We start from the raw sequence: 22,099 nt of genomic DNA on the forward strand, positions 1-22,099 counted from the left end.
CAATATGGAAATAATGCTTACCTTAAAGAAGTTTACAGCCCTGGAAGAGAGACAAAAAAGGACACAGATAAGTATAAAACAATGCGATAAATTCTATAGGTGCAGAGCAGAATCACAATAAGAACCCATTCTGTGGGATTAAGCAAGGTATTCCCAGCTCAAGTGGGAGTCATTATGTAAAGGCTATGACTGCAGCCAGATCCAGGAGATGGTTCCTGACTGGGAGGCTGTCAAAGCCATCATTGGTTTGGCCAAGGCTGGGGTTTCCCACCTCAGAACCCGGTACCCATGACTCCCCAGGAGCCATCACCTGGATGAAGAAACACATCTCTGGCTTTGGCCCAGCTGATGGAAGAGACTGGAGGAGACAGAATCCTTTTAACCCTTAAGTTCCCTTTGGAGCCAACCTGAACAGGTCATTTCCCTCTTCCTTAGGAAGGCCCTTGAGAAATCTTAGAAAGAAACCTAAGCATTTTCTTTTTACCCTAAAACACTCCTCCTCTTGGTTCTCCCACCACAGAGAGTGGATAGTAACAACCTGTTGAATGAACAAATCATAAGAAGGTGTCATCTAAAAATAATGTCACCTTATGAGCCTATATACTCCCCTTAATGAATATATTTTAAGATGGGAAAACGAAAGTGGGACTTGATTCGCTCTAGGTCTTGGAAAGTTTTCGTTTATTTAAAAATATTTTTTCTTTCACAGTCGGAAGTGAGCCCCCCTTTACCCTCTTCTGAGTACGTGCAACCTCAAAACTACAAGTCCCATAAGGCCGGCCTCGGGGAATCACCATTTTGACATACCTTACCGCGCATGTCGGCGGGAGAGCGAACATTTGGGGAGAAGAAGCCCCGCCCATTTGCATCCCATTGGTTGAAGGAGCCGCTGGCGGACTCAGCGGTTGGCCACTGCGCCCGCCCGTCCGTCGCGTCTGCCGGGGTCAGAGTGCGCGGAGGTGAGTCGGTGTGTTGTGGACTCGTGGTGCTGGCTGCTGCTATTGAGGCGGCCGGGAACGGGCGGTGGGGAGCGGGCGGAGCTGGCCCTGCCTCTGTCCGGCCGGCGCCGCAGTCGGCGCGGGCCGCGCCCGCCGCCGTAAACTGCCCTGAGCGCCTGCTGAGGCCGAGGGAGACGTCTGGGCCTGCACCTGGAGGGAGCCTGCCGCGCTGGCCCCAAGGAGCGGGCGTTGCCATGGCGACAGCCTCTCCCGCGGCTGACGGGGGGCGGGGGCGGCCCTGGGAAGGAGGACTGGTCTCCTGGCCCCCTGCCCCTCCTCTTACTCTCCCCTGGACTTGGATGGGCCCGAGTTGGGGACAACACCCCGGGGTGGGTGATGTGGAGAGGCTCCCCAGATTGGGCCCTGGTTGATGCATGCGGGGTGAGGGTCGCGGCGCGCACAGTTTGTGCAGCTTGGGTGCTGGCCCATGTGCTCATCCTGGATGCATGATCTACTGAGTAACGCTCAAGCGGAGAGGGAGTGTGGGGCAGGGCTCTGCAAGACAGACTGGATGAGGTGACTAAGGGTACTTACTTCTAACATGGGATTACCAGGAAGGAGGAAGAGAGGTTTGACCAGAAAGGGTGGAAATCCAACCAGGAGATGATAGATAGAACACCCCTTTCCCGCTCCCGAACTCCCAAGTATACACACAAGGTTAGCAGTTTACCTCTTTGTAAATCCTTAGCGGTGGTAGTAGTGATGGTGGAAGGAGTGAATAAGAGGCCTAACCGGGCTAGCTTTCTGTTTGTTTTTCTTGCATATGTTACAGCAACAGGTGCTTTCTTAAAACAAAAAAGCATAAACTAGGATTGGGGCTTGACTTCGAGTTCTTGCAAAATATAACCGCTCCTGTTGAATTGAAAGATGCTGAATGTGGCCCCTTATTGGTTGTTTAGATTTTGTCTTTAGGGCTGGATTTTGCAACTGATGGTTCTCTCATTGCCTCTGCTGTAGGTGTCTGGCCACTTCTATGGCATTAGCTCTTGTCAGACATTTTATCAGTCTCCCAGCTGAAGGGCAAAAAAACACGAATCCCATTGGCTAAAGACTACACTAGTTTAACTATAGTAGGTTGTGATTGGCTGAATGATTTTTGATTGTAGAGTTTTTAGATTATAGAGTTTCTACTAGAAATTGGCTTCATCAAATTCTGCTTTATTCTGACTTTATCATACACAGCATGCCTTGTTTTAGTGGGTTCCTGCCTGGAGCTTAAGTATATTATACCTGAATCCCCTACTATTTAAAAGCCAATTTATAAACAGGGACTTGGAGTGTGACTCCACTAATGTGTGTGTCTGTGATCTTGGTTAGAAACCCACTTGACTGCCTTTTCACAGAGAGGTGGGGGTATGGGGGAAGGGAGCTGCCGGGAAGTGATTGATAAGGTTTCCTTTATGGATTCTGTGGTGCTTCACTGGAGCTCAGAGCACTTTGGCAACTTAAGCACTCCAAATTAAAAGCTCATTAACAATTCCTGCCCAAAGATCCTGTAAATAATCGGCTAGCTAGGTCATAGAGCTTGGCTGAGCGCTCTCCTTCCAACTTAAAATTCCAAATAAAAGTGCTTTTATTTCCTTTCATCTTGAAAAGTTTTGTTTGTGGTGGGCTAAGTTGATTAGTGGCATTTTCTCAAGGCATCTGAGTTGAATACAGTCTTAAATGTGTGTAGAGTGGTAAACAGGAATAGATTGATTCCAAACCTAGGTGTTTCTTTGTGCAAAGGTCATTGCTGGCTTATAAGGGCACCTCTGCAACTTCTAGTCCTTTGGAAGATCTGAATAGGTGATAAATGTGATAGGTGTCCACTGATGATTTGATTTGGGATTTGTTTATCCTGACTTTCTAAGAACTTGAGGCAGACCTGGAAGTAGCCTGCAAGTATTTCCTGGTTTATGTGGCCATTTGCAATATAGCTTGTGGGTTTGTGGCAACCAGCCCCTCCTCCAATCCTGGCCTCAGTTCTTGAGTTCTGAATATTGTCATCCTAACTAGTATCCTCTCCTTGACTAGACTAGGCTTCTGGGATTATCCAGAGAGCCACCATTTCATGGCCCTCTTTCTCAGTCCAAATTTAGATATTATAAATGTTTAGTGTTTCTAGGAGGTAAGCCTCCTTAGGAAGAAAAATATATTACTAGAGAACATAAAACTTATCATCGCAAAATTATATAGTACCTAGTAGCTTCTGAAACCTCTGTACAGGCACTGTCCTTCCACATAGGTGGCTGTTAACACAAAGTAGTTTGAGTTTAGGAGTTTGAAATATACTGTTGGTCCTTAAATTGTTTCAAACAGCAGCCCCCTGAGGATGTAATACTTTGTATTGAAATAGACTTGTTGCAGAGATGTGTATTTATCCACAGCATTGGGGCTTTCCAGCTCTCACAGAACCTTCGGCATCCCCAGCTACCAGCCTTGGCATCTTCGAAGTGAGGAGAGGTGAGAATTCTTTTGCGTTGTCAAGTTTGGCTTGACTTCTTCCTTATGGGTATTTGGGTTTGGAGGGTGAGGGGTGGGGGCCAATGCAGATTGTAATTGTCTATAGCTTTTTCTGATAAGACACCATATGCTCAAAGACCACTGAAAGGTGCTCAAAGACCATTCAAAGTACCCAAAGTTTGTAAGTGTGAGAGTTGGAGGTAGGGTATCCAGACTCTAAAGTTCTGTCATTTCTTTGTGGACATTGTATGAACAACTACTTCAGGTTCAGGAAGGTTTAATAGAGCTGTAATAGTTCTTTATTCTGAGTAATACATATCTTTAATCTTTAGACAGTAGGAAGGAACACATTCATTTGACTTTTGATAATATAGTTGACCAAGGCCTTTGGAATCTTGGTTGAATTTGGGTTGTGAGTCACCTTTGGCTGGATGGTTAATCCCAGCCTATCTCCATTTTACAAGGATTGGAGCTAGCTAAAAAGGTGAATTCTGATGATTGATATCCAGGATCTCAGAGGTTGTTTCTTTAATAACTAAGGGCCAGGAACTTTGCTAGGTCCTAGGACTATGGTAAATAAGACAGCTACTGCCCCTGACACCAAAGAGCTTACAAATTCACGGGAAAGACAGATAGTAAAGAAGCAATTATAATATACTCTATATTCTATAATAAGGTAAATGTAGTTACTTTGGGAGTGCTCAGAAGGGTCCCTCATCCAGACCAGTGGGCTTAGGAAAAGCTTCACAGAGGAAGTAACCTCCTCATCTGGAATTAGATGAAAACATGAGGGACCAAGCATGAAGGTCGGAACTTTGCTGAATTTGAGAAACTGAAGTTTAGTGTGATCAAAACAGTACTCTGTGGGCAGGGGCAGGGAAATATGGTGAGAGATGAAGCAGGAAAGGTAAACAGAGGCCAGTACTTTATAGGCTCTTAGGAGCAGATGGTGGGTGGGAGAAAAAAAATTGGACTAGATCAACAAACTTTTTCCTCTGAAGGACCAGTGCATATTAAGGCTTTGTTCAGCTCTACTCAACTCTGCTGTTACAGCATGAAAGCAGCCATAGTATGATCATGAATGAGCATGGCTGTGTTCCAGTAAACTTTTATAAAAACAATGGCTGCTGGATTTGGCCTGTGGACCATAGTTCGCCAGCCCCTGTATCAGACTCGCATAAGAGCAGTAAGAATCCATGAGAAGGTTTTAAGCAGTGGACTGATAATAGATTTGTGTCTTGGAAAGTTTGCTCTGATTTCAGTGTTAAGAATGGATCAAAGGGGACAGTACTGGAGCAGAGAGACCAGTCAGGAGACTGTGGCAGTTACATGGGTAGCATTTTATATTTCCCTCTCTGAGGCAGCATTTTGACACTTAAAGACTGACTATAACTGAGTCTTTGCATGTATGTATATACTTGTTCTCTTTACTAATTTCCAGGCCATCTACTGGAGCTTAAAATATGGCTACCAAAGAATTTGTTGGTGTTAACCAGCTCCTATTTCACAGACTAGAAAAGGTGTAGGAAGGGAAAGTTGGCGTCAAATGATTGAAAAGACTTTGGGAACTCTTTTTGCTATTTAAAGAAGTAGGGAATAAATGGAGCCCTGGCAGGGATCTTGTTTTATGGCTCATAGCTTAATGTCAATTGCTTTGAACTTCTTGAACTATACACAAGAGGAGGACCCATTTTCCTAAGTTTTCCAGGAATTGTCCTCATTACATGTCCTACTCAGTCTCTCCTTGATTGTGGCAAAATGATGCCCTTTTTTCTGGTTTTGGGAATATCTTAGTCAGGCACAGGGACTAAATAAAGTGGGGTGTTTGATGAATAGTCTTCCTCCTCCTACAAGCCTCAGTATACTTGCATTGCTGAAGGGAAGCCTATAGGTTTCTGATAACAGTGTTATGTCATCTTGGTTAAGTGACTTACCTCTCTGAGTTTAACATTCCTACCTGTAAAATGGAGATAGTGGAACTTAATAGGGTTGGTTAAAGGATTTAATGAGGTAATGTATGTAAAGCTCTTAGCACAGTGTCTTTAACTTTTGTTACTGACAGTACTTTACTCATACTTTTTTAAAAACAGCCAGCAATTGGGTGAGTTGGCCTTTGGCTTAGTATGTTTTGGGTCCTTACAATTGTAATTGTGGCCATATGATAGAAACATAGACCCTGGCAGAGGCAGTCAGCAGACAGGAGGAAGTTACCACTAAAGCAAGGCACTGCTCTTCATAATGGAAAATTTTCACACAGCAGGAGTCCCATTTAGAATCCCAGAACTTTCGTCAGGGTGGACCTTAGTCCCAATACCATCAAGGAAGCGAATTGAGAGAGCAGCTACTCAAAAGAAATTCACTGAAGTGTGACCAGTCATCTCTCCCAGTCCGTCAGGGTCATTTATTAGTGTTGCTACCCTTGTGGCCTTGCATCTTTGTAAAGTGCCTCTCGAACGTCTTTTATTACTTTTCACCACCACTCTGGGAAGTGGGTCAGGTGATCAGCATTATTACTCATTGAGGAAACTGAGGCCCAGTAAGGTTAAGTGTGTTGCCCAAGGTATTGTGAGAGCTAGTACTGATTTGCCTCCAGATGAAATGATGTTAGTTTATTGCTGTGATTTCTCTTCTGTTGAGTGAGAGATATATAGTCATTGCAGAAATGCATTCTGATGCATGCCTTATCCAGATCTGCTAAGCCTGATTCGGGTCCCACTTGATCCGCTTGGTCCTGTTGGGTTTTAATTGATGGCTGCTAGGAACAGGCTTGTTGAGAAGCAGATTTCCCTTTGGGTCATTGTTTTTAGTCCGTCCTCCTTTGGGGACATTCTTGGGGGAGCCTTGGGTTATGAGAGATTGCTTTGATATGTTCAAAATTGTGCCTTGTGCCCCACAGCTACAGGTAAAATCAAAAGGCGGATAATTTATGGGAGTGTCAGAGCTGGCCGCTGGCACCTCAGGAGGCCATTAGTATGCCTGTTCAGACCCTCTATGTCCTTGCAATTGATTCCTCTTTGCATGAGCTTGATTTGGGAAGCTGTAGATCTGTGGGTAGTGATTGGATGTGACAGTCCAAACACTGGTCCCTAAATTAATCCTTTTAATAGTATTTCAGCACCAAGGCAATGTTTCTCCTCTCTCTCTAACTGGGAGGACAGAATGGGGTGGTTTAGGAGGAAGGAGAGAGAAAGAGAAAGCGAGAAAGCTTTAGTTGGTGCTTAGGTCCTGCTCTGCTCTAACATGTTCTGATTCCAGAACAGTTGACATCATGACTGGGCATATATATTCATTCAGCAAACATTGACTCACACGTACTTGTGCCTGGCTCTGGGCTGGGAATACAGAAATGAGTAAAATGTGGTCCTTGCCCTTAAGGATCTATGTCTAACTCAGTGGTTTCAGACTTTTTAAACTCATGCACTATTTAGATGGAAAAAAATTAATCGTATGCTTTTCTTTAATGCTACTTAAATTTTAAAATGCATTAAAGTATCTGACCAAACACAAGTCAAAGAAATTATCATGTCAGATATGATTTTTTAAAAATTGACTTTAGGGATAGCCCTGGCCAGTTTGGCTCAGCGGTTAGAGCGTCGGCCTGTGGTCTAGAAAGACCCGGGTTCAGTTCCCGCTAAGGGCATGTACCTCAGTTGCAGTTTGTCCCCGGCCCTGGTTGGTCTTGCGGGTGGCAGCCACTCAATGTGTACCTTTCCCATCGATGTTTCTCTTGCTCTCTCTTCCTCTCTCTCCCTTCTATCTGAGCAAAAAAATGGAAAAATGTCCTCGAGTGAGGATAAAAAAATAAATAAATAAAATAAAAATTGACTTTAGGGATAGAGATAGAAACACCTCTGAGAGAGAAACATCAACATCAGTCGGCTGCCTCCTGCACGCCCCCTGCTGGGGATTGAGCCAGAAACCTGGGCGTGTGCTATGACCTGGAATCGAACTGATGACCTCTTGGTGCATGGGTCGATGCTTGACCATTGAGCCACATCTGCTGGGCTCAGATATGATTTTTAAACACACAAGTGCACACACATACAACTATACCTGTTACCTTCCATCTTCACTTTCTCCCTGAAAATGATTGGTAGGAGGAGAAACAGATAACTAAAATCTTTTAATATAGTGAGATAAAAGTTATGGAGTAAGGATAAACTGTGCTACTGGATCATACTTAAGCAGTTAACTTTATGATGGGGTGTCAGAGAAAGCTCCCTAAAGGGGGAGATTTAGCTGGATTTTGAAGAAGGAGCAATAATTTGCCTGGTGAAAATAGAAGCACATTTTAAAACAGAGGAAGGAGCATTTGCTGAGGCACAGATTTGTAAATGGAAACATTGCATTTGGGGAACTGAGCAAGAGCTGATTGTCACCTTGCCTCCTGCCAGTTTCTCCGCTCTGCGATGGGAGGATTTGTTCCTCTGGAATTGTGTTTGAGAAGAGGCTTTGAGTTCCTTGTGCTGCAGTTGTTTTAATCCAGGATACCCCTTCCTTGTTTCTCCTTTTTGTACATAAGGCTGCAATTTGTTTCTCTCGTTAGAATATAAAAATAATTGTTGTGTAAACAAATTTGGATGAATTGGACAAATTTAATTATTGCTTGTGGTTTAGTTACTTTGAGTTAAAAATCACACCTTACCTGAAAAGAAAAACTGAAGTTAATATGCATTGTTAGCCTTACGGCTGTTGGGGAATCAGTCCAGTGGGGAAATGTGGGTCCTCAAACATGGGAGAGGAGAACAGAACTCTAACAGAGCTAAGTGCCTCTGAGCCTTAGTTTTCTCATATGTAAAATGGTAATACTGTTACCCATTTTGCTTGATAGTTCAGAAGATTAAATGAGATGAAATATGTAAATTCCTAATAATGCTTGGCTTATAGTAGATTTCTTCTTTATCAAGTATTAACAACAATAGCTCCCTGTTACTGAGTACTTACTATCATGCAAAGCACTGGATATACATTACGTGTACAGGAGCAGAAGCAGCTGTAGCTACATGCCAAGGGAGTGACAGGTTATACAGAGGAGGATGTTTTGTTGAGTTGAGGACCCAGCTTTAGAGTTCCTTTTCCCATTCTACTTTGGAGCCATCCGGAAGTTGTGTAGAGGTTTCAGGGCATGTCAGACTTTGTTGTCTCACGCTCTACCTTTCAGCACACTAGACCTAGCCCTTGGCCTCCACTGTGAGATTGTATAGAACTTTGGGGGACAGGTGATGAGGCCTTGTGTTGGGGCAGTGGCCCAAGGCCCTGAACTGGGAGTTGGGAGCTCTGGGTTCTATTCTTACTCATACTTGCTATGTGAATCTTGTGCAATCGTTTCTCTTTCTGGGGCTCATTTTTACTGGCTGGCTGGGCTGTGTCGCCTCTTAGGTTTTCTTTCACCTTTGACAGTCTGATTTTCAAAGAAAGTGCTCTCGTAGTAAGGATGCATTCATTAGATTGAAGATTCTGATTTTTGAAGGTAATGAAGTTTATTTATATCTTTCCCAGGCTATTTTTAGCTGCCTAAGATAGAGTCTGTGACCAAGTAAGTTCCAGACAGGGATTACGGAATTCTCTGTTGATGCTTCTGCGACTCAGGTGCCTGAGCAGTGTGGCACTACAGGTCAGACTGGGACAGGGGCTTGCCCCAGGACTGGGAACTGGGGAAGGTGCAGCTGACCCAGATGATTCCAGTCAGCTGGACTCAGAATCTGCCTCGGGTGCCTTGGAGTTTCCCTGGAATCTTCTGCCTCCCAGTCTGGCTTTTAATGGAATGCCTGAATTCAGGGATGTACAAACCCATATCCTCCCCCTTCCCCGATTCCAAGTGTATGTGGTTGGGGAGATAGGGTGGGAGTAGATCCCATATTTCATGATGCACTTTACTTCTTTTCCATCTCCCAGGCTCCCCTGGCCTGTGTATGTGGATATTAAAGGATGGCCCCCGCTGCCTTTGCCCTCCCTTCCCCCCTCCAGTAATGGAAGGCTATAAAATGTCTATTTACCCAAGACACCAGAATGACTCCTCTGTGGTTCCACTAATCTGGTGATTTGGTGCTTCTCTGGTCTCTCAGGTAAATACAGATTGAGGCTTTTTATAAAGGCATATTATTTCCCTCATTAAATGTGTGTTTTGGCACATGTGTTATTTACCTGACCGACAGTAATGGCTGCAGAGGAGCCATTGGTGTCTGTTGTGTAAATACTCTGCACAGAGACCATCCTCCAGGGGCTGTGGCACAGGCCTATGTCTCCAAATCTGACTGGCCCTGTGGCAGCCCTGTTTACCCCTCCTCTGCCCCTGGGGGGCTGGTCCCTTCATTTTGAGAAGCGAATCATTCATTTCCCTCCTTGCCATAGGCTACTTACTACCATTAATTTGCTAGGAGAAAGAAAAGGGTATCTGAGTTTAAATATGTATTAATCTTGGTCTGTGAAGAAATACGCAGAATCATAAACTGTTCCTTTTGTGTTCTGCCCCTCAACTAGATACCCAAAGTCCCAGTTGATAATATAAATTGTAGGCTTAATATTTGCAAACTTGTGACTAAAGTATAAAAACATAAATAGAAAAGAGAAATCCCTAAGATGCCAGCGGAAACAAGGGCAGGTGAAGCTCCTGCACTGAGGGCAGGGGTATTTCCTGAGAGGGTTTTAATGGCAGGAGTGCCCAGTGAGGGGGCACCAATTGGGGGCTCTTGAGATGGAGACTCGCCAGCTTCCCTGCCAGAGGGGAGCATGCAGCCTACCTTATGTGGACAGTGCAAGGAGATTACTTCCTTACATACTGTCTGTTCTCGGTTTTCTTCTTTTTTTTTTTTAATCCTCACCTGAGGATATTTTTTCACTTTTCTTCAGATAGAGTGGGAGGGAGACAGTGAGAGGGAGAGAGAGAAACATCAGTGCGTGAGAGACACATCGACTGGTTGCCTCCCACATGACCCCAACCGGGGCCAGGGATGAACTGCAACCAAGGTACATGCCTTTGACTGGAATCGAATCCACGGGCTGATGCTATAACCGCTGAGCCAAACTGGCCAGGGTTCTTTTTCTTTTTTTAAACCACATTGCATATGGATTAAAAAATAATTTTTTAAAAGTTTGAAATAGACCAAATATACATAAAAGTTGGAAATTTAATACAAAGAAAAAATTTCGGAACCATTTGAGAGTTGCGTTGCTGACCTAACACCCTAACACCCTGAATGCTTTGCATGTATTTCCTACATGTAAGGACATTTTCCTACCTAACCACAATGCAGCCATGAAAACTAGGAAATTAACATTGGTAATGTTACCTCTATTTAATCCTCAAACTCCATTCAAATCTTGCAAGTTGCCCTAGTAACGTTCTTTTTATCCAGTTCAGAATTATGCTTTGTATTTTGCTATCAAATCTCTTTAATCTCCTTTAGACTTACCTACATAGCTATACCTTGACCTTTATGACCTTGGTACTTTTAAACATTATAGGCTGTCCCTCAATTAGGGTATTGTCCGGTATTTCCTAATGATTATATTTAGGTTATGCATCTTTGACAGGGATATCACAGAAATGATGCTTTGTCCTTATCATTGCATCCTATAATGTGGTGCATGATTTTGATTTATCCCATTACTAATGATGTTCATTTTGTTCAATGGATTAATGTCTGCCAGGCTTCCCCATTGTAAACTTACTCCCTGTAGTAATAAGCATTCTATGGGGAGATACTATCAAAAACTATGTGAATGAATATCCCTCATCAAACTTAAATTTTATTTACTTATTTCTTTGTATCTTTTCGATTCATAGGTTTTCTTTTTATTCAGTGCATTATAATCTATTAATATCATTATTTTGCCAGTGGGAACCCCTTGAAGCTGACTTCTGCATCCTTTTGATATGTTCCTATCATTGATAATTTCCGTGCTTTCTGCCACAAGATGATCCAGGTTCATCTTGTCCCTTTCCCTGCCACAGCTTTGGAATCAGCCATTTCTCCAAAGAGCTCTGGAGAATATTATTTAGAAGGCGACTGGGTGCTATGTGTGCTCATTGCTACTGGAGTGCTGCTGCTCCCTGGCCCTTCGGCAGACAGAGCTAGAAATATATATGCATGTGTTTATATATTTGTGTATATATTCATACTCATATTTGCATCTAGCTTTATTTTTATATATTATATATCAGAAATGAATTTTTTTTCTTTTCTTATTATTTTCTATCCTCTAGTAGTAAGAAACTTGGTTTCCCTTAATATATTACCCTTAATATATGTCTTTCTTTAATTAATTCCTCTATATGTAGGTAATGTCCCATTGTTGCCACTGCTCTTTCCCCTTATTGGGTGCCTTTTTTTTACCCTGCCCATGGCTTCCCACATCAGACCTTTCCACCACTCCACCGTGGATGCCCTCCATACCCCACATGGACTCTTACTTGCTATATCACACCTTCCTGCAACTTCGCCTATTTGGGCTCTCATACTAACCTCCAGACCCTTCTGCTTCTCACACTCCAACTGTTGTTGACATCTACCTAAAGCCATTAGATTGAATTTTTCAGTATGGGAAGGGGAAAAGGTGCTCTCTGTTTCTTGACTTGAGTTGAACTTGGTTTTTATTTTTTTTTAATCTTCACCTGAGGACATTTTTCCATTTTTTGTTCAGATAGATGAGGGAGAGAGGAAGAGAGAGAGAGAGAGAGAGAGAGAGAGAGAGAGAGAGAGAGAGAGAAACTCGATGTGAAAGGGACACATCGAATGGCTGCCACCCACACAACCCAACCAGGGCCGGGGACAAACTGCAACCGTGGCACATGCCCTTAGCGGGAACCGAACCCGGGTCTCTGTGGACCACAGGCTGATGCTCTAACCGCTGAGCCAAACTGGCCAGGGCTGAACTTGGTTTTTAGAAGTAAAGGAAGTTTAGGCTGCTAACATACGGAGGCCTGGTCTACTATCTGCCTTTGAGACTTCCTACAAGGAAGATGTTTGATGTGGGTGAAACCAGGTGAGGAAAGCAAGGCCTGCAGGCAAGAGGACCTCTGGCCATCAGTATGTTGTCCATGGAAGGGGATGGGGCATATATATATATAATATGCTATATGAGAGGTCTAGAGCATTCTAGGGTGTAGGAGACATTAATGTTACTCTCTGAGGGTGCCTTATGCATTAAGTGGATTTATAGGCCCAAAATATGGGGATCCAGGTTTGACCAGGTGGGCATAGCCCAATAGGAGAGTAGTAGTAATAACAGTAAACTAATATTGATCTATAATTTAGTTGTAAGTCTGGTTTGGCACTGGGAGGAGGTGAGTGTAGCTTCTACCTATTCCGCAGCCATCTTGGGTTCTCCCAATAGTAAGCTAATACTGAGCCCTTATGTACCAGACATGGCTCTTAGTGCTTTACATGTGTGCTTTCATTTCATTCTAACTTAAGGACTAGGAGCTGTTACTGTTGTCATCTTACAGGTGAGGAATTGAAGAACAGAGCTTGCCCATTGTGCCATGGATTCAAACCTGGAAGCCCTCCTTTAATCACGACACTTAATTGCCTGTAGCATCTGGCAGATGAGGTCTGGTTGACTATATGTACACTTTATACACTATATTTACACACTGGAGAACATTAAGATTTTCAAAAGTCCTTATGCATGGCCTGACTTTGAGGGGTTAGAGGAGTATTCTAAGGTCCCGAGGGACTTTAGATCCAAACTAGAATGCATAATCTGAGCAGACTGGTGTCTCCCATCAAGCCTTCATTACTGTTCAGGAGTGGGTGATGTGAAGAGTTATTTTGGATTCCAGATTTCAAAGGGATATTGACCCAATTTGTCTTTCCAAGGGATTCCCTAATGAAACTCAAGCCAGCCTTTGTCTACCCCAGGCTGAGTTTTGGCTGCATTTTTGGAGAGGCTGTGAAGCTATGGTGAAAACAAGCACTGTGCTTATGCAGGAACCATGAAGAATTAAAAATACTTTTCAGAATTAGTTCTGCTGAATCCACATGGAATCTTACTATAGGAATAGGGAAATTGAGAACGCACAGTAGCATATACCCTAATAAATGCGCAGGCAGGTTATTATAGCTCATTCAGTGAGTTGGGAGAGTCAGAATGAGAAGTGATACTTGGTATTGTCCCATGTTCACTCAGGTAGTAGTGACCTCATTGCCTTTGAGTATGCTTTGGACTTCACAGACTGCTCTCCCCCTCCACCCTACTGAAGGAGCAAGTGCCCCTTTGCAGCGTTTCAGAGGCAAGCTTTTGGCTGTAAGAATGGGATTCCAGCCCTGGCCGGTTTGGCTCAGCGGTTAGAGCGTCCACCTGCGGTCCGTAAAGACCCGGGTTCGGTTCCCGCTAAGGGCACGTACCTCGGTTGCAGTTTGTCCCCGGCCCTGGTTGGTCGTGCGGGTGGCAGCCACTCGATGTGTCCCTTTCACGTCGATGTTTCCCTCTCTCTCTCTTCCTCTCTCTCCCTCCTACTCTGTCTGTACAAAAAAAAAAAAAAAAAAAAAAAAAAAATGGAAAAGAATGGGATTCCAAAAGGCATAAACCATGGCCATTTCTGTATTGGCAGTGAAATTTCTTGTTTGACTTTGAGGGAATTTGAGAATTTGGTTTAAAGGGGTAAACACCAAATTTCTTTGTTCCTTTTTTTTTTTTTTTTAAAGGAAGCTTGAGTTATTTAAAACTTAGGCTTTGATTTTTATATTTAGTTAGCCCTCTAAGGAGCAGACATTCTGCAAATTTAAAGGGAAAACTTGAAAACTCATTTGGATTTTTTTTTGCACATGTTCACTCAGAAACTTTACTAGACTTTTAGCAATGCTTCCATTACTGCCACATCTGGGTTTTCTCTTTTTCTTCCCTATTTAAAAAAGTCCTGCAGTCATTCAAGGCCTCTAGTAGAGAGTGAGTGATTCCAAAGGCAGCAAATAGGATGGCCTAAGGCTGTTGCCAGCTGTGCTCTGCAGGCATTTCATTCTCCCAGGGTGCCACTTACTGGTGTGGGGGCTGGGGAATCAGCAGGGTATCATGAGCAAGCTCCCCTGTGATTGGCTCTGCTTTCAAGTTGGAGAAGGGAGCAAGGTGTGTGGAGATGTCAAGATATAGACAGGAAAGCTAGGGTCAGATGGCTTGGAATAGAACTGAGGAGAGAATCTTGGGTGTTTTCTACTGTCTGTGTCTACTTAGCTCCCAGGTCTGATTGTGCAACTGGGTTTCCTCATGTTACTTTGGGAACCTTAGCTTTAATGTTAACTGTTGCTACCTGAGGCTTGAGCACAGAATTTCTCTCCTCTCTTTTGAATTTAAGAGCTTCATTTAAAGATGAAGGCCAGTGTTGCATGTTGTTTTGAGAATGATCTGGGAAACTCCAAGCTGTCATAATGCTGCAGGGGCCAGTATTAAGGTCTTGAACTTCAGTAGAGAAAATGGTGATATAGAAAAGGGGCCCAGAAACAAACTGGGGAGTGGTTCATGTTGTGTGACTATTCCTGAAGACTAGATGGGATAGGGCCACAGTGGGAGGGGAGTAACCCAGGCTCTCTGTTTTTTTTTTTTTGTTTTTTTTTTAATTTTCCTCCCCTAAGTTTTAGATGCTTCTGGATGTTCAATGCTAGCACCTTTGCAGACTGGAGCAGCTCGATTTTCTTCGTATTTACTTTCAAGAGCAAGAAAAGTGCTGGGCTCCCACTTATTTTCTCCCTGTGGTGTTCCGGAGTTCTGCTCCATATCCACCAGAAAGCTGGCGGCCCACGGCTTTGGCGCATCCATGGCGGCAATGGTGTCCTTCCCTCCCCAGAGGTATCACTACTTTTTAGTGCTGGACTTTGAGGCCACGTGCGACAAGCCACAGATTCAACCTCAGGTAACTGTTGCATCATTGCTTCAGATAAGGTGGGGTGGTAAGGAGGGAGGGAGGATAGTCTTGCTTCCTGGGACCCAGAGGAACTTCCTCATGTCTTCCTGGCTTTTTAGCTACTCATCTGGAGTTCCTGCCTAGGAAGCAGGACTTGGTTCAGGCATGCTAGGGTAAGTAAGGTAGACCTGAGAAGTCTCTGGAGAGAACTGGGTACATTGTTTCTCTCTGGCCTCAGCCTTTGGGAATCAAAATATTTCCTTTTGTCCCACCCATCCTCTCTCCTTTACCTTTTCTCCTTCCTTCTGCTACTACTGCATACTCTTTAAGGAATACTGTGGTAGTTATCCTCCAAGATGTTCCCCAGCACTCGTTGCCTCTTGATATTCATACCCTTGGTGGTTCCCCTCCCACACTGAATCAGAGCTAGCCCTACATAACCAGTGCAATATAGTGGAAGAGACATTCTGAGGCTAAGTCATAAAAAGAATGGCAGTCCTCTTGCTCTTTTGGATCACTTGTTCTGGAGGAAGCCAGCCACCATGCTTTGCTGACACTCAAGCAGCCCTGTGGAAAGGCACATGTGTACAGGAACTGAGGTTCTTAGCTAAAAGCCAGTGCCAACTTGCCAGTCATGTGTCTTGGTGCTGTCTTAGAAGTGAATCTGCCAGCCCCACTCAAGTCTTTAGATAACTCCAGCCCCAGTGGACATCTTACTTCAACCTCAGGAGAGACCCTGAGCCAGACTGGCCAGCTGAACCACTCCTGAATTCCTGGTGTACAGAAACTGTGAGAGATAATAAATGATTATGAATGTTTTTAACCACTAAACTTTGGGGTGATTTGTTATGCAGCATGTACCACTGAACAAGTACCACTGTTGGTCTGTTGGAAAGAAACTTTTTTTTTTTTTTTGCTTGTTTTTTTTTTTTTCCCCTTAGTCACCGACTATATACAGAGACCTTTTAAGGTAGTGCTACTGGGCAGCTTGGGTTAGCAGCAGAGGGGCACCTATGCTAAGTGAACGTGGGGTGCTTGGTCTTTGCTTTGGAGGAATGTTTGGGATGTGATACGGCAGTTCATTGTAGTGTGGGGTCCTTGGGTATACCTGGCTCTAGGACTGTAACTCTTCCCTGTGGACCTGAATTATCAGGTGTGAAGTTCTGGGATATATAGAAATGCTGATCCTGGGAATAGTAAGGAGAAGGGGAAAAGAGGACTTTTGGTATTTAGGAAATGGAGGAGTGGGGTCCATTCAGAGATAAACTGGGTTCATTGCTGATGGTTGATCCCCCCAGGAATGTGTTCTTTCTTTAGAATAGTAGATTGTTTTCCATAAAGCAGATACCACAAACCATTTTCCTTCCCATCTCTTCCCTTCTCTTCTCTCTCTCTTCTCCCTGAAAGTAGTGTCTGCCTTCGGGGCATTGGAATCAGGCCTACTGAGGTTTGGGAAGACAGGAGCAGATTGAGGAGTATGTCCTAAGGGAAGGAACTTTGTATGAAAGGGAATACAGCTTGGAAGCTACCTGAGCCTCATTTACTTTCTCAGCCTGCTGTAGGGTCTTCTCTATCTCCCAGGACTACTGGAGATTCTGTGGTGGGTGTGCCTCAGTGGTAAGTGAGGATTTTGGTTATGTGGATTCTCTTAGGCTGGGAATCAGGGATCCATATCTTAATATACCATATTATTTCCCTTATTGTTATAGAGTCTGAAATCCAACACATCCCTGTTGCATCCCTCTTCTGAACCTCATGATTGCTTGGCACCTTATGGCCTTTCCTGCTTTCTGCCTTCTGGCACATGCCAATGTATGTTTGTTTCTGAACTTCTCAGTTAGATTATAAGCTCAGATAGTTATGTAGCTCTGTTCTGTTGTCCTACAGAGGGTCCTACCAATGTTGCTGAAGGTGAAGCCTGATACATGTCTTAATTTGGTCTGTCAGTATCACCTTTCATCTCTCTTTCAAGGGCATTATTCTTTTTATTTTTAGGTGTTTTTTTAAAAAAAATTATTGCAATGCTGAAGACATAATGCAGTACAGATTTAAATCACCTGTATCACCAACTTCCTTCCCAGACTTAGGCACCAAGGCCTTTCAGACCTAGGCTAAGCTAGAGCTTCATGCTGTTTACCAGGATCTGGGCCTGATTAAAGATTATCTACAGAATCAATGAACCCTGATGATGTGATTCCAAGGGCACTTAAGGAATTGGCTGCCCTGGTTCATTATTAGCAAAGTGTTAGCTGCTGCTTTAGAGAACTCAGGAAGAAGCATTTGCTGTCTTGCTTATCTTTAAAAGGGGAATACGAATGATCTTGGAAATTATAGACCCGTTAGTTTACTGTGATTCCAGAGAAGATACTTGACCTGATCGTCAGATAATCAATCAACAAACAGCTAGAAGAGCATAGGGTACTGAGTAATAACTTACATGGGTTTGTGAAGAAGAGCAAATCCTGTCAGATCAATCTAACTTCTTGCTGTGACATAGTGATGGATTTGAGTGGATCTAGGGCAAGTGATAAATGTAATGCATCTCTACTTCATTAAGCCTCTACAATGCTGTGATCAACAGGTAGGATAGCGAGTTTGGGACCAGGCAGCTCTGATGGACTACCCATTGAACCAGTCTCAGGAAAGGGATGGGCAGCTCAGGGGAGACTTGGGACTTACTGTTTGTGGCAACTTAAAGCCCCCTCTTCCTCTCTTTTAAAAAAAATCTTCCCTAAAGTTTGCAGGTAACAAGATCCTGAAAGGATTCAGAGGAAGTTTGGAAGATGGACTGGCGAAGTTGTCAGTCCAGATAGGACAGCATCCTTCCGCTGAAGTCCTCATAGGTCAAGTTCTCATTAGAGCCTCAGTGCTGTTTTGGTCTTCTGGTCAGTAAGGGCATTGGAGAAATGGGAACAGCTCAGGAGAAGAGGACTAGAAATTATTATAAGCACAAAAATAAGACTTAGGAAGAAATATTGAATATGGTTTTAGTGACTGATTTCTTGTTCAGACTAAATAAATTCATCATATGGGAAGTAATTGTTCCAAAGAGTGTGATAATAACTCGCTCTTCATTTTAATAAGGAATGAATTTAAATGGAAGCAGGAAAGATTGAGACTTAAGATGAGAATGAACTTCTAAGAGAGACAGTAAAAGGACTAGAAAATGGTGTGCCAGTTAGATCAGCCTTCCCTTGTGCTCTCTCAGAATGGCTTGATGGCTGTCCACTTGACAGAGGCTTTATGGGCAGGTCTGCATGCTTTCTGGAATGGGTTTGGGACTGTGAATCAGAACCATCCAGCTCCCCCCGCCTGGGTCCCAGGAGCCTTCAATAGTTAAGGCCTCTGCATAGTAGTACACTTCTGATTCTTATGAAAATATGTCATACCCCTCAGTTATGTAGGTGGCAGAAACAAATTTTGAGCCGGGGCCTATCTGGAGGCTTAACATTGGATTCATTCTCTCATTTGTCTTTGGTTTTCAGAAGTCCCTGAATCTACTTTTTGGGACTATTCTAACAGAATGCCACTATGAAAACTAACAGGTGTAAGTTCTGTTGTACTTAGGTGAATAACAATACTGGTTATAAACATGGTAAAACGTGGTACTTTCCATTTGTCATCATTTCTGCTGTTTATTTTTGTACTTTGTTCAGTTAGGTGAAACAAGTGGTCAGTTTGCCAGTAATAGGCTTTCATTTTCTGGTTTTTGCACTCATTTTGTTTCACATGTTTTGATTCAAATTAACCTAATAGGTATTCGTTGAATATGAGACTGTTTTTCCATTTGAAAACTTTTTCTCACTTACATTTTAATTTAGGTGATTTAAAATGCTTTATAGTTTCTAAATTTGAGGAATACAATTCCTTTATTGCTTTAGGAATTGTTTCCTGATATGGAAATAGGTTTTTATCTGGTTTGGGAGAATCGTAGCTCCTTTATCCTGCTAGCCAGAGGCTCATGTTGCTCATTTTGGTGTGGATGTATAAGGAATGGTGGTGGTTGTGACCCTTGGAAGCTTTGGTAGGATTTTAAATTGTGTATCTTTAACCTAGGGCTAGTTCTCTCACCACCTCAGTGTTTAGAAAAGACCAAAGCAAATGCAAGTGAGGAAAATGAGGTATAGGCTATACCACAAGAGGTGAGGAGGAGGTAACCTGAGCTGTCCTGATGGCCAGCGATGGGGCAGCCCAGCTCTCCTTCTCCTTTTCTGGGGATCAGACGTTCTGGCTGCTGCCTACCCTCTCTCCCTGAGTTCCATCTGGCCATCCATCAGTCTCCCAAGTATAGTTTTTCTCACTGCTCTGTAGCAGCCCTGCTGACTGTTGCCCTTCTTGTCTGTGTCCAAGTGCCCATAACTTTAGAGAAAGATGACCTTTGGGGTTGGGGTTTTTCTAGTGTTTGGTCTTTGTCCACAGGGGCTTTTTTTTCTTTTTCTTTTTTTTTTTTAAGGAAACCTTAAAGAGACTCCATCTGTATTTTGAGTTAGAACTATGAGCAAAGGAGTTTCTTTTTTATAGAAAATTGTCCAGGTGCTGGGTTATTTTGAGGGTGGGGTGGGGGAGGGTTGATGGTGACATGAGAAGGAATAATATGGAAAAGAAGCATTTGGAAACTTCAGTATAACTTAGAGCTGGAACATTATTATTAGTCTTTTGTGAGGGAGACATTTTGGAAAGTTTTATAGGAAATTGGTTAAGATTCCTACAAATTAAACTACATTGATTCCCTTCTCCACCATTCAAGGCTGAAAGACGGGATCCCCCTACCCTCTGTCCCCCACCCAATACATGCATATTGCTCTTGCAGTGTATTCAGCTTCTGCTTCTCTTCTTGATTCCTGCACACACCAAGTAGACGGAAGGCAGTTCCTTAGAAAAAGAACCCACCCTTCCCTCCCTGCTTCCTTGTCCTGGCTGCAGCTCCTCTAAGTGGGAGGGGTAGGGCCAGGCTTTGTAGCAGGAGAGCCCTGTTGTTGGGTTGTGGCCTGTCTGACTGTGGCCCCTGTCAGCCTACACTTCTTTCTGTACAGACAGGCGAAGGCGCTGATGCTATTCTTTTAAACTGGAAAATGAAATGCAAAACCGACGTTAATGTAACATTATGGTTGAGATTAAATGCACCAAAATCAGGAAATTCAAAGTTATGCTTCCCACAGCAACTATAACTCAGCCTCATCTGGCGTGTGTAGTATTTTGTGTTAGTGCGGATGGTGTTATATGTTAAGACATTAAAGTTAACACCATAAGCAGAGCACAAAATGCTTGAGGGGGCTGAGTTATGACGACTATGTGAGCTGTAAGTGTTCTTGCACAGGCTCCCGACTCCTGGAATAATTTTTCCCCTGCCCATCAGACCAATTATTGCCTTTCTTTTTAGTTATATCTCTTCTTTAACACATCTCTTCTTCCAGGGTCACTATAAATGAATTTCTCAATTGGTGGCCAGTGATGGTGGTGGGAATGGGGCAGCTCACTAGCCCCTTTTGTCCTTTTTGTTGCTGCCTCCATAAATGTGGTACTTCCTTCCCCCCTAAAGCCCCCCTCCTCCACCTGCTGTTTCCTGGTGGTCTCTCATAGGATTCTCACTGGCTCCTCACCACTGCTTCCTGAATGGGAACAAGCATTTGCTGTGTTTGTAGTTTGGCCCCGTTGTAACTTCATGTGAAAGCCAAAGGGCCCTTCTTTATTTGGAGCAGACATAGCAATGCAGAAGCAAAATATATATCTCAGGGAGTGGAGAACTGATGCGTGGTGGTGTTACATGATCGAAGTGGGTTTATTTGCGCTATTCAGACAGCTTTTCTGCCCTCTACCTTTAAGCTGCCATTGTGTGTAGTTAGGCTATGGAGTTGCCTAGGGGTGGGACTAGGAACTTTCTTTGGGGAGCACTGGGTCACTGGTAACAAAATCACCACATAATTTAGTGCAAATCAAGAGGCATTTTCCCCTACTCCCAGCCTCTTATTATCCTGGTGGCCTCCCCAAGGCTGAGATAGCTGTTAGAATGCAGATTTTGTTAGACACTGGGCTAAGGTTGGTGGTGGGGAAGAGCCTTAAAGAATAGGGCCATTGATAAATGGTGAATGAAACCAGGGACTGTAAACTAACGGTGACACTGAGCTGCCTTTTAAGGTTTTTGTTGGACATGACAAAACCAACAAAGTAGGCAAAGGAATGGGAGGACCTTATTCTAACCACCTTAGGAACAATAAAAAGGCCTCTTTTTACTCTTTGGATAGCAACTTCAAGCCTGTGTTAGATGCTGGGATATAAAGACAAGTAGAAAATGGTCCCTACCCTCAAGGAGCTCATATTTGAGTGAGGAGAGTAGACACCATTTAGCAGTATAACTACAGTCACATAGAGAAGTATTTGGTACAGTGGGACACAGAGGAGGGCATTGATCAGTCCTGCTCACATTGTAGGGAAGGTCACATAGGCTTCCTAGTAAGAGAAACTTAGGAGACTGGAAAGGGCCAAGTAGGTCTGAGGCTTCTCAGAACTGTTATAGAAGATGCTCACATAGTTAGCCAGGAGGAATTGACCTAACTCTGAAAAACCTGACCTGGATTGCAGGCTTTTTTGTGGGAATATTAAAGATGAGGAAAAGGGAGGATGAAGACTTTGAACCTGGCAGATATTTCGCCATTTGGTTAGTAGGTTTATCTACTAACCTGTTACATGGTATTTCTCACATTCAAGTTAGAAGCTCTTATTGGGATACTATGAGTGAGAGTATGAAGGCTATAAGAGGTTTAAGATCATTTTAGCCAATAAAGTGTGGGCAAAAAGGGTGAAAGTCAATGTAGAAATA

At 43.5% G+C, this 22,099-nt stretch overlaps 1 protein-coding gene across 12 annotated transcripts in view; it reads left to right on the plus strand.

The window, feature by feature from the left end:
- Positions 1–940: 940 nt before the first annotated feature.
- The window catches only part of ERI3 (ERI1 exoribonuclease family member 3), a 123,204-nt gene continuing 102,045 nt past the window's right edge, over positions 941–22,099 (plus strand). For 4 of the 12 annotated variants that reach the window (XR_004958879.1, XR_004958881.1, XR_004958880.1 and 1 more), the window contains exons 1-3: positions 973–1,327; positions 3,368–3,443; positions 15,014–15,291. Coding sequence is in view for 6 of the 12 variants with exons in the window: in XM_036255669.1 (XP_036111562.1) it covers positions 1,193–1,327; positions 3,368–3,443; positions 15,014–15,291 (489 nt within the window). In the remaining 6 variants the exon portion in view is untranslated. Of the gene's footprint in view, positions 1,328–3,361; positions 3,444–12,891; positions 12,996–15,013; positions 15,292–22,099 lie in introns of those variants that run through there. The other 8 variants (XM_036255670.1, XM_036255665.1, XM_036255666.1 and 5 more) reach the window with 8 other exon arrangements.

The sequence above is a fragment of the Molossus molossus genome, unplaced genomic scaffold, assembly GCF_014108415.1.
Source record: "Molossus molossus isolate mMolMol1 unplaced genomic scaffold, mMolMol1.p scaffold_m16_p_12, whole genome shotgun sequence".
Taxonomy (NCBI): Eukaryota; Metazoa; Chordata; class Mammalia; order Chiroptera; family Molossidae; genus Molossus; species Molossus molossus.